This window comes from Hibiscus syriacus, unplaced genomic scaffold (genome assembly GCF_006381635.1).
Source record: "Hibiscus syriacus cultivar Baekdansim isolate YM2019G1 unplaced genomic scaffold, ASM638163v2 tig00110319_pilon, whole genome shotgun sequence".
In the NCBI taxonomy this organism is placed as follows: Eukaryota; Viridiplantae; Streptophyta; class Magnoliopsida; order Malvales; family Malvaceae; genus Hibiscus; species Hibiscus syriacus.
In genome coordinates, this window is record NW_024062678.1 from 598494 (window position 1) to 611231 (window position 12738).

The 12738-nt window shown below is 32.1% G+C and overlaps 3 protein-coding genes and 1 pseudogene across 3 annotated transcripts; all 4 read left to right on the forward strand.

Annotated features, from left to right (window-relative positions):
* Positions 1-745: 745 nt before the first annotated feature.
* On the forward strand, positions 746-2284 carry LOC120117146 (polygalacturonase-like). Its single transcript, XM_039137464.1, has 4 exons — positions 746-823; positions 903-1211; positions 1313-1828; positions 1906-2284. Exons 1-4 carry the CDS (start codon positions 746-748, stop codon positions 2164-2166), a joined length of 1164 nt encoding a protein of 387 aa, XP_038993395.1. The 3' UTR covers positions 2167-2284.
* A 1580-nt stretch (positions 2285-3864) lies between these two features.
* On the forward strand, positions 3865-5480 carry LOC120117276 (polygalacturonase-like). Its single transcript, XM_039137570.1, has 4 exons — positions 3865-4019; positions 4099-4407; positions 4509-5024; positions 5102-5480. The coding sequence occupies exons 1-4, from the start codon at positions 3879-3881 to the stop codon at positions 5360-5362; spliced, it is 1227 nt and encodes a 408-aa protein (XP_038993501.1). The 5' UTR covers positions 3865-3878; the 3' UTR covers positions 5363-5480.
* A 1657-nt stretch (positions 5481-7137) lies between these two features.
* On the forward strand, positions 7138-8676 carry LOC120117147 (polygalacturonase-like). Its single transcript, XM_039137465.1, has 4 exons — positions 7138-7215; positions 7295-7603; positions 7705-8220; positions 8298-8676. Exons 1-4 carry the CDS (start codon positions 7138-7140, stop codon positions 8556-8558), a joined length of 1164 nt encoding a protein of 387 aa, XP_038993396.1. The 3' UTR covers positions 8559-8676.
* Positions 8677-10332: 1656 nt separating this feature from the next.
* Positions 10333-11752, forward strand: LOC120117148 (annotated as a pseudogene).
* The last annotated feature ends 986 nt before the right edge of the window (positions 11753-12738 follow it).

Below are 12738 nucleotides of genomic sequence, written 5' to 3' on the forward strand. Positions count from 1 at the left end.
TTCGTACATTTTAAATTTAGTCAATCTACTTTTACTTTTAGGAAATTAGGTAATTGTTCCAATTGGAATGTGCAGTTTGACGTATTAAAGTTTACTTCCCCGTCCCTGTGCTAATATCTATTCCATGTAATCAAGTTTGAACATTTTGATTTCACACAATCACTAAGTCGATTGAAAATTTTAAAGCAAACAACTGTGTGAATTATTTTTCACGTTCTTTTGTAGATGATTGAGTTTCAAAGTTTTTATGAGTACGAGATATACTTTAGAATTAGAAATTAGTTATATGAATACTAAACAATTATGTATTAGGAAAATGTCAAGTAAAGTTTTTTAGAAGCTAAACATTATGCATGTTTACTGTTGTATTGGATCGTGTCTCGATCTAGTCCCAAAATACTTTTTAAGTAACATTGATAAAAATACTTTTACTTAATTTCCATGATTCAAGTTTTTGAACAAACTAACCAAAAATTTATCCAGCCGAGCCAGGTGTATATAAAAACACAAGCTAATCATAGAAAGTAAAGTCTAGCCATACGATTTGAACACGTTGGTTAAATTTGAAAAAGGTTTGATTGAAAATTTTGGTTGGTTGTAGTTTGCCCAAACATCTCTATATATTTGAAAGTAAACAAAAGGAAAAACCATTCTACCTTCAAGTGAAAATAAAATTAAAGATATGGCAATAAATTTTATTGTTGTTTGTACAGTGTCTATAATATTAAATTTATTCCTTGCAGCCATGCAAGCTCAAGCAGTTGCTCTTGACGTCGTAGCTAAGTTTGGCGCAACGGCTGACTTGAATACAGATTTGAGCAAGGTAAGCGAAATTATAGCTCACTTTAATACTCTAACGGTGAAAACATGTATAATTTCTTTATTAATCTATTTTGCTTTAGCCATTGTTGGATGCTTGGAAAGAAGCTTGTGGTTCAACAACTCCAACAACAATTTTGATTCCTGAAGGGACATATTTGTTAAGTCAAGCAACGCTGGAAGGTCCTTGCAAGGCTCCTATTGAGCTTCAACTTGAGGGCAATGTAAAAGCACCAGCTGATCCTAAAGCTTTCAAGGAGCCTAAATGGGTTAGCTTCCTTCATATTGAAAACTTCAAATTGTTCGGTGGAGGAGCATTCGATGGACAAGGGACCACTTCTTATAAGAGAGAAGGTTGTGAAAAACACGACTTCTGTAGTAACCTCCCCATCGTAAGGTTTCTTACCTTTCGCAAGAATTTGATATTTTTCTTAGTACTTATAACTAATACATATTTTTTTCTCGTGACTCTTTTAACTCCGAAATTAAACAGAATGTAAGGTTTGATTTTTTGACCAATGCAATGGTACAAGGTATAACTCTCAGAGATAGCAAACAGTTCCACGCTAATGTTTTGGGATGCAAAAACATTACTTTCGAACATGTCACTGTATCCGCACCTAAAGATAGCCCAAACACAGATGGGATTCACATCGGGAGATCAGATGGGGTTAAAATTATAGACACGGATATCAAAACTGGTGATGATTGTATTTCAATTGGGGATGGTGCCAAAAATCTAGACATCACGGGAGTAACTTGTGGACCTGGACATGGCATCAGTATCGGTAGTCTTGGAAAGTTTGCAAACGAAGAACCTGTTGAAGGAATTAAAGTGTCGAAGTGTACGTTGACTGATACTTCGAATGGTGTTAGAATCAAGACTTGGGCAGGTGAATTTCCTGGCACAGCATCAGATATGCATTTTGAGGATATCACCATGAAGAATGTTAGTTGTCCCGTCCTGATTGATCAGAAATACTGCCCATGGAATAAATGCAAAATGGATGTATGTACATACTTGTAAAGAACCCAATATAATGAAAAGAGTTGATCAATAATCTGACAAGTACTTTGATCTTGCAGGCTGAATCGAATGTTAAACTAAGCAACATCAGCTTTAAGAACATTCATGGTACGGCTGCGCTTCCAGAAGTTGTCAAACTCGTTTGCAGTGGTATTTTTCCATGCGAAAATGTAGAACTCGCCGACATTGACATTACGTTTAGTGGACCGGATGGACCTGCAAAATCCGAATGTAAAAATGTTAAACCAAAAGTTACTGGAAAACAAAATCCGGTTGCATGTTCTACCCCCGTACCAGCAAACCCTACCCCTACGGTTTAAATGTTGGCTGGCAATAAAAAGAGGGAAAAACAAAGTGAATGTAACTCATGTACCTTTTCATTTTATATAACGCGTCCATTTCATTTTAATCCCAAGTTATTCAGAAACTTCTATATTATATTCATTTTTAAATATATATATATATATAATTTAATCGGAAAAGAAACAAAACGTATGTGGTAACATTTTAAGCATTTTGACTTATTTGTATTGGCATTATGTGCATCGCATGTGCGTGTACACGCTATTTATTTTTAATTTACGTAAACAGATTAAGCAATTGTCATCAAAGCTACATAAAAAAAAACCCAAGGTGTCATTCATACAAAGGTTTACTTAATCAAACTTTTTATTAGATCCGTTTCAAAATTCCAATAAAATATTATTGTATGAAAGACGTCTTACTCTAACGCTTACTTCGGGTGTGAGTAAGAGAATAATTTTTCTTGAAAATTTATTAAATTATTTTAAATATTAACTTCCAAAAACTAAAAAATATAGTTTCGAGCACTGAGATTAGAGTTTGGTTTACTTTACACGAGCATGCTAATAAAACAAAATTGTGGTTCGAGTACATTAAAATTTGTCAACTCGACTATTCATTTTTAAATTAAATGTCAAACTATTAATTCCATTTTTAATATTTAATTTTCTTAAAATCTAAATCTTATATTTCGAATATATTATCTAATTTTGAATAAAATATATTTTTAAAATATCGGTTCTTGTTTACCAACTTTTTTAACTTCTAATGAGATTAGTTGTATTTTGACATCTATTTCTTTGTTTAGTTTCATAGAATTTTATAGTATTCAATTTTTGGGGCATTTTATTAAAAATATTATTTTGTAAAAGTTGTATGTGAAATGTCTTATCATAAAATAAGTATAAAAACGAGTCGAGATGTTTTTGTTTCTTTTAGAGATTTGTAGAATTGATGACGTCGCTGCCTTAAAAAATGTATAAATCAATTATGTAGTATATATTTATTATGGAAAAGCTTTCAATATGTTGTAATTTCTTTTGCTCATTCGTACATTTTAAATTTAGTCAATCTACTTTTACTTTTAGGAAATTAGGTAATTGTTCCAATTGGAATGTGCAGTTTGACGTATTAAAGTTTACTTCCCCGTCCCTGTGCTAATATCTATTCCATGTAATCAAGTTTGAACATTTTGATTTCACACAATCACTAAGTCGATTGAAAATTTTAAAGCAAACAACTGTGTGAATTATTTTTCACGTTCTTTTGTAGATGATTGAGTTTCAAAGTTTTTATGAGTACGAGATATACTTTAGAATTAGAAATTAGTTATATGAATACTAAACAATTATGTATTAGGAAAATGTCAAGTAAAGTTTTTTAGAAGCTAAACATTATGCATGTTTACTGTTGTATTGGATCGTGTCTCGATCTAGTCCCAAAATACTTTTTAAGTAACATTGATAAAAATACTTTTACTTAATTTCCATGATTCAAGTTTTTGAACAAACTAACCAAAAATTTATCCAGCCGAGCCAGGTGTATATAAAAACACAAGCTAATCATAGAAAGTAAAGTCTAGCCATACGATTTGCACACGTTGGTTAAATTTGAAAAAGGTTTGATTGAAAATTTTGGTTGGTTGTAGTTTGCCCAAACATCTCTATATATTTGAAAGTAAACAAAAGGAAAAACCATTCTACCTTCAAGTGAAAATAAAATTAAAGATATGGCAATAAATTTTATTGTTGTTTGTACAGTGTCTATAATATTAAATTTATTCCTTGCAGCCATGCAAGCTCAAGCAGTTGCTCTTGACGTCGTAGCTAAGTTTGGCGCAACGGCTGACTTGAATACAGATTTGAGTAAGGTAAGCGAAATTATAGCTCACTTTAATACTCTAACGGTGAAAACATGTATAATTTCTTTATTAATCTATTTTGCTTTAGCCATTGTTGGATGCTTGGAAAGAAGCTTGTGGTTCAACAACTCCAACAACAATTTTGATTCCTGAAGGGACATATTTGTTAAGTCAAGCAACGCTGGAAGGTCCTTGCAAGGCTCCTATTGAGCTTCAACTTGAGGGCAATGTAAAAGCACCAGCTGATCCTAAAGCTTTCAAGGAGCCTAAATGGGTTAGCTTCCTTCATATTGAAAACTTCAAATTGTTCGGTGGAGGAGCATTCGATGGACAAGGGACCACTTCTTATAAGAGAGAAGGTTGCGAAAAACACGACTTCTGTAGTAACCTCCCCATCGTAAGGTTTCTTACCTTTCGCAAGAATTTGATATTTTTCTTAGTACTTATAACTAATACATATTTTTTTCTCGTGACTCTTTTAACTCCGAAATTAAACAGAATGTAAGGTTTGATTTTTTGACCAATGCAATGGTACAAGGTATAACTCTCAGAGATAGCAAACAGTTCCACGCTAATGTTTTGGGATGCAAAAACATTACTTTCGAACATGTCACTGTATCCGCACCTAAAGATAGCCCAAACACAGATGGGATTCACATCGGGAGATCAGATGGGGTTAAAATTATAGACACGGATATCAAAACTGGTGATGATTGTATTTCAATTGGGGATGGTGCCAAAAATCTAGACATCACGGGAGTAACTTGTGGACCTGGACATGGCATCAGTATCGGTAGTCTTGGAAAGTTTGCAAACGAAGAACCTGTTGAAGGAATTAAAGTGTCGAAGTGTACGTTGACTGATACTTCGAATGGTGTTAGAATCAAGACTTGGGCAGGTGAATTTCCTGGCACAGCATCAGATATGCATTTTGAGGATATCACCATGAAGAATGTTAGTTGTCCCGTCCTGATTGACCAGAAATACTGCCCATGGAATAAATGCAAAATGGATGTATGTACATACTTGTAAAGAACCCAATATAATGAAAAGAGTTGATCAATAATCTGACAAGTACTTTGATCTTGCAGGCTGAATCGAATGTTAAACTAAGCAACATCAGCTTCAAGAACATTCATGGTACGGCTGCGCTTCCAGAAGTTGTCAAACTCGTTTGCAGTGGTATTTTTCCATGCGAAAATGTAGAACTCGCCGACATTGACATTACGTTTAGTGGACCGGATGGACCTGCAAAATCCGAATGTAAAAATGTTAAACCAAAAGTTACTGGAAAACAAAATCCGGTTGCATGTTCTACCCCCGTACCAGCAAACCCTACCCCTACGGTTTAAATGTTGGCTGGCAATAAAAAGAGGGAAAAACAAAGTGAATGTAACTCATGTACCTTTTCATTTTATATAACGCGTCCATTTCATTTTAATCCCAAGTTATTCAGAAACTTCTATATTATATTCATTTTTAAATATATATATATATATATAATTTAATCGAAAAAGAAACAAAACGTATGTGGTAACATTTTAAGCATTTTGACTTATTTGTATTGGCATTATGTGCATCGCATGTGCGTGTACACGCTATTTATTTTTAATTTACGTAAACAGATTAAGCAATTGTCATCAAAGCTACATTAAAAAAACAAGGTGTCATTCATACAAAGGTTTACTTAATCAAACTTTTTATTAGATCCGTTTCAAAATTCCAATAAAATATTATTGTATGAAAGACGTCTTACTCTAACGCTTACTTCGGGTGTGAGTAAGAGAATAATTTTTCTTGAAAATTTATTAAATTATTTTGAAGATTAACTTCCCAAAAACGAAAAACATAGTTTCGAGCACTGAGATTAGAGTTTGGTTTACTTTACACGAGCATGCTAATAAAACAAAATTGTGGTTCGAGTACATTAAAATTTGTTAACTCGACTATTCATTTTTAAATTAAATGTCAAACTATTAATTCCATTTTTAATATTTAATTTTCTTAAAATCTAAATCTTATATTTCGAATATATTATCTAATTTTGAATAAAATATATTTTTTAAAATATCGGTTCTTGTTTACCAACTTTTTTAACTTCTAATGAGATTAGTTGTATTTTGACATCTATTTCTTTGTTTAGTTTCATAGAATTTTATAGTATTCAATTTTTGGGGCATTTTATTAAAAATATTATTTTGTAAAAGTTGTATGTGAAATGTCTTATCATAAAATAAGTAGAAAAACGAGTCGAGATGTTTTTGTTTCTTTTAGAGATTTGTAGAATTGATGACGTCGCTGCCTTAAAAAATGTATAAATCAATTATGTAGTATATATTTATTATGGAAAAACTTTCAATATGTTGTAATTTCTTTTGCTCATTCGTACATTTTAAATTTAGTCAATCTACTTTTACTTTTAGGAAATTAGGTAATTGTTCCAATTGGAATGTGCAGTTTGACGTATTAAAGTTTACTTCCCCGTCCCTGTGCTAATATCTATTCCATGTAATCAAGTTTGAACATTTTGATTTCACACAATCACTAAGTCGATTGAAAATTTTAAAGCAAACAACTGTGTGAATTATTTTTCACGTTCTTTTGTAGATGATTGAGTTTCAAAGTTTTTATGAGTACGAGATATACTTTAGAATTAGAAATTAGTTATATGAATACTAAACAATTATGTATTAGGAAAATGTCAAGTAAAGTTTTTTAGAAGCTAAACATTATGCATGTTTACTGTTGTATTGGATCGTGTCTCGATCTAGTCCCAAAACACTTTTTAAGTAACATTGATAAAAATACTTTTACTTAATTTCCATGATTCAAGTTTTTGAACAAACTAACCAAAAATTTATCCAGCCGAGCCAGGTGTATATAAAAACACAAGCTAATCATAGAAAGTAAAGTCTAGCCATACGATTTGAACACGTTGGTTAAATTTGAAAAAGGTTTGATTGAAAATTTTGGTTGGTTGTAGTTTGCCCAAACATCTCTATATATTTGAAAGTAAACAAAAGGAAAAACCATTCTACCTTCAAGTGAAAATAAAATTAAAGATATGGCAATAAATTTTATTGTTGTTTGTACAGTGTCTATAATATTAAATTTATTCCTTGCAGCCATGCAAGCTCAAGCAGTTGCTCTTGACGTCGTAGCTAAGTTTGGCGCAACGGCTGACTTGAATACAGATTTGAGCAAGGTAAGCGAAATTATAGCTCACTTTAATACTCTAACGGTGAAAACATGTATAATTTCTTTATTAATCTATTTTGCTTTAGCCATTGTTGGATGCTTGGAAAGAAGCTTGTGGTTCAACAACTCCAACAACAATTTTGATTCCTGAAGGGACATATTTGTTAAGTCAAGCAACGCTGGAAGGTCCTTGCAAGGCTCCTATTGAGCTTCAACTTGAGGGCAATGTAAAAGCACCAGCTGATCCTAAAGCTTTCAAGGAGCCTAAATGGGTTAGCTTCCTTCATATTGAAAACTTCAAATTGTTCGGTGGAGGAGCATTCGATGGACAAGGGACCACTTCTTATAAGAGAGAAGGTTGCGAAAAACACGACTTCTGTAGTAACCTCCCCATCGTAAGGTTTCTTACCTTTCGCAAGAATTTGATATTTTTCTTAGTACTTATAACTAATACATATTTTTTTCTCGTGACTCTTTTAACTCCGAAATTAAACAGAATGTAAGGTTTGATTTTTTGACCAATGCAATGGTACAAGGTATAACTCTCAGAGATAGCAAACAGTTCCACGCTAATGTTTTGGGATGCAAAAACATTACTTTCGAACATGTCACTGTATCCGCACCTAAAGATAGCCCAAACACAGATGGGATTCACATCGGGAGATCAGATGGGGTTAAAATTATAGACACGGATATCAAAACTGGTGATGATTGTATTTCAATTGGGGATGGTGCCAAAAATCTAGACATCACGGGAGTAACTTGTGGACCTGGACATGGCATCAGTATCGGTAGTCTTGGAAAGTTTGCAAACGAAGAACCTGTTGAAGGAATTAAAGTGTCGAAGTGTACGTTGACTGATACTTCGAATGGTGTTAGAATCAAGACTTGGGCAGGTGAATTTCCTGGCACAGCATCAGATATGCATTTTGAGGATATCACCATGAAGAATGTTAGTTGTCCCGTCCTGATTGACCAGAAATACTGCCCATGGAATAAATGCAAAATGGATGTATGTACATACTTGTAAAGAACCCAATATAATGAAAAGAGTTGATCAATAATCTGACAAGTACTTTGATCTTGCAGGCTGAATCGAATGTTAAACTAAGCAACATCAGCTTTAAGAACATTCATGGTACGGCTGCGCTTCCAGAAGTTGTCAAACTCGTTTGCAGTGGTATTTTTCCATGCGAAAATGTAGAACTCGCCGACATTGACATTACGTTTAGTGGACCGGATGGACCTGCAAAATCCGAATGTAAAAATGTTAAACCAAAAGTTACTGGAAAACAAAATCCGGTTGCATGTTCTACCCCCGTACCAGCAAACCCTACCCCTACGGTTTAAATGTTGGCTGGCAATAAAAAGAGGGAAAAACAAAGTGAATGTAACTCATGTACCTTTTCATTTTATATAACGCGTCCATTTCATTTTAATCCCAAGTTATTCAGAAACTTCTATATTATATTCATTTTTAAATATATATATATATATATATAATTTAATCGTAAAAGAAACAAAACGTATGTGGTAACATTTTAAGCATTTTGACTTATTTGTATTGGCATTATGTGCATCGCATGTGCGTGTACACGCTATTTATTTTTAATTTACGTAAACAGATTAAGCAATTGTCATCAAAGCTACATAAAAAAAAACCCAAGGTGTCATTCATACAAAGGTTTACTTAATCAAACTTTTTATTAGATCCGTTTCAAAATTCCAATAAAATATTGTATGAAAGACGTCTTACTCTAACGCTTACTTCGGGTGTGAGTAAGAGAATAATTTTTCTTGAAAATTTATTAAATTATTTTAAATATTAACTTCCAAAAACTAAAAATATAGTTTCGAGCACTGAGATTAGAGTTTGGTTTACTTTACACGAGCATGCTAATAAAACAAAATTGTGGTTCGAGTACATTAAAATTTGTCAACTCGACTATTCATTTTTAAATTAAATGTCAAACTATTAATTCCATTTTTAATATTTAATTTTCTTAAAATCTAAATCTTATATTTCGAATATATTATCTTATTTTGAATAAAATATATTTTTTAAAATATCGGTTCTTGTTTACCAACTTTTTTAACTTCTAATGAGATTAGTTGTATTTTGACATCTATTTCTTTGTTTAGTTTCATAGAATTTTATAGTATTCAATTTTTGGGGCATTTTATTAAAATATTATTTTGTAAAAGTTGTATGTGAAATGTCTTATCATAAAATAAGTAGAAAAACGAGTCGAGATGTTTTTGTTTCTTTTAGAGATTTGTAGAATTGATGACGTCGCTGCCTTAAAAAATGTATAAATCAATTATGTAGTATATATTTATTATGGAAAAGCTTTCAATATGTTGTAATTTCTTTTGCTCATTCGTACATTTTAAATTTAGTCAATCTACTTTTACTTTTAGGAAATTAGGTAATTGTTCCAATTGGAATGTGCAGTTTGACGTATTAAAGTTTACTTCCCCGTCCCTGTGCTAATATCATTCCATGTAATCAAGTTTGAACATTTTGATTTCACACAATCACTAAGTCGATTGAAAATTTTAAAGCAAACAACTGTGTGAATTATTTTTCACGTTCTTTTGTAGATGATTGAGTTTCAAAGTTTTTATGAGTACGAGATATACTTTAGAATTAGAAATTAGTTATATGAATACTAAACAATTATGTATTAGGAAAATGTCAAGTAAAGTTTTTTAGAAGCTAAACATTATGCATGTTTACTGTTGTATTGGATCGTGTCTCGATCTAGTCCCAAAATACTTTTTAAGTAACATTGATAAAAATACTTTTACTTAATTTCCATGATTCAAGTTTTTGAACAAACTAACCAAAAATTTATCCAGCCGAGCTAGGTGTATATAAAACAACAAGCTAATCATAGAAAGTAAAGTCTAGCCATACGATTTGCACACGTTGGTTAAATTTGAAAAAGGTTTGATTGAAAATTTTGGTTGGTTGTAGTTTGCCCAAACATCTCTATATATTTGAAAGTAAACAAAAGGAAAAACCATTCTACCTTCAAGTGAAAATAAAATTAAAGATATGGCAATAAATTTTATTGTTGTTTGTACAGTGTCTATAATATTAAATTTATTCCTTGCAGCCATGCAAGCTCAAGCAGTTGCTCTTGATGTCGTAGCTAAGTTTGGCGCAAAGGCTGACTTGAATACAGATTTGAGTAAGGTAAGCGAAATTATAGCTCACTTTAATACTCTAACGGTGAAAACATGTATAATTTCTTTATTAATCTATTTTGTTTTAGCCATTGTTGGATGCTTGGAAAGAAGCTTGTGGTTCAACAACTCCAACAACAATTTTGATTCCTGAAGGGACATATTTGCAAGGCTCCTATTGAGTTTCAGCTTGATGGCAATGTAAAAGCACCAGCTGATCCTAAAGCTTTCAAGGAGCCTAAATGGGTTAGCTTCCTTCATATTGAAAACTTCAAATTGTTCGGTGGAGGAGCATTCGATGGACAAGGGACCACTTCTTATAAGAGAGAAGGTTGCGAAAAACACGACTTCTGTAGTAACCTCCCCATCGTAAGGTTTCTTACCTTTCGCAAGAATTTGATATTTTTCTTAGTAGTTATAACTAATACATATTTTTTCTCGTGACTCTTTTAACTCCGAAATTAAACAGAATGTAAGGTTTGATTTTTTGACCAATGCAATGGTACAAGGTATAACTCTCAGAGATAGCAAACAGTTCCACGCTAATGTTTTGGGATGCAAAAACATTACTTTCGAACATGTCACTGTATCCGCACCTAAAGATAGCCCAAACACAGATGGGATTCACATCGGGAGATCAGATGGGGTTAAAATTATAGACACGGATATCAAAACTGGTGATGATTGTATTTCAATTGGGGATGGTGCCAAAAATCTAGACATCACGGGAGTAACTTGTGGACCTGGACATGGCATCAGTATCGGTAGTCTTGGAAAGTTTGCAAACGAAGAACCTGTTGAAGGAATTAAAGTGTCGAAGTGTACGTTGACTGATACTTCGAATGGTGTTAGAATCAAGACTTGGGCAGGTGAATTTCCTGGCACAGCATCAGATATGCATTTTGAGGATATCACCATGAAGAATGTTAGTTGTCCCGTCCTGATTGACAGAAATACTGCCCATGGAATAAATGCAAAATGGATGTATGTACATACTTGTAAAGAACCCAATATAATGAAAAGAGTTGATCAATAATCTGACAAGTACTTTGATCTTGCAGGCTGAATCGAATGTTAAACTAAGCAACATCAGCTTCAAGAACATTCATGGTACGGCTGCGCTTCCAGAAGTTGTAAAACTCGTTTGCAGTGGTATTTTTCCATGCGAAAATGTAGAACTCGCCGACATTGACATTACGTTTAGTGGACCGGATGGACCTGCAAAATCCGAATGTAAAAATGTTAAACCAAAAGTTACTGGAAAACAAAATCCGGTTGCATGTTCTACCCCCGTACCAGCAAACCCTACCCCTACGGTTTAAATGTTGGCTGGCAATAAAAAGAGGGAAAAACAAAGTGAATGTAACTCATGTACCTTTTCATTTTATATAACGTGTCCATTTCATTTTAATCCCAAGTTATTCAGAAACTTCTATATTATATTCATTTTTAAATATATATATATATATAATTTAATCGAAAAAGAAACAAAACGTATGTGGTAACATTTTAAGCATTTTGACTTATTTGTATTGGCATTATGTGCATCGCATGTGCGTGTACACGCTATTTATTTTTAATTTACGTAAACAGATTAAGCAATTGTCATCAAAGCTACATAAAAAAAAAACACAAGGTGTCATTCATACAAAGGTTTACTTAATCAAACTTTTTACTAGATCCGTTTCAAAATTCCAATAAAATATTATTGTATGAAAGACGTCTTACTTTAACGCTTACTTCGGGTATGAGTAATAGAATAATTTTTCTTGAAAATTTATTAAATTATTTTAAAGATTAACTTCCAAAAACTAAAAAATATAGTTTCGAGCACTGAGATTAGAGTTTGGTTTACTTTACACGAGCATGCTAATAAAACAAAATTGTGGTTCGAGTACATTAAAAATTTGTCAACTCGACTATTCATTTTTAAATTAAATGTCAAACTATTAATTCCATTTTTAATATTTAATTTTCTTAAAATCTAAATCTTATATTTCGAAAATATTATCTAATTTTGAATAAAATATATTTTTTAAAATATCGGTTCTTGTTTACCAACTTTTTTAACTTCTAATGAGATTAGTTGTATTTTGACATCTATTTCTTTGTTTAGTTTCATAGAATTTTATAGTATTCAATTTTTGGGGCATTTTATTAAAAATATTATTTTGTAAAAGTTGTATGTGAAATGTCTTATCATAAAATAAGTAGATAAATGAGTCGAGATGTTTTTGTTTCTTTTAGATATTTGTAGAATTGATGACGTCGCTGCCTTAAAAAATGTATAAATCAATTATGTAGTATATATTTATTATGGAAAAGCTTTCAATATGTT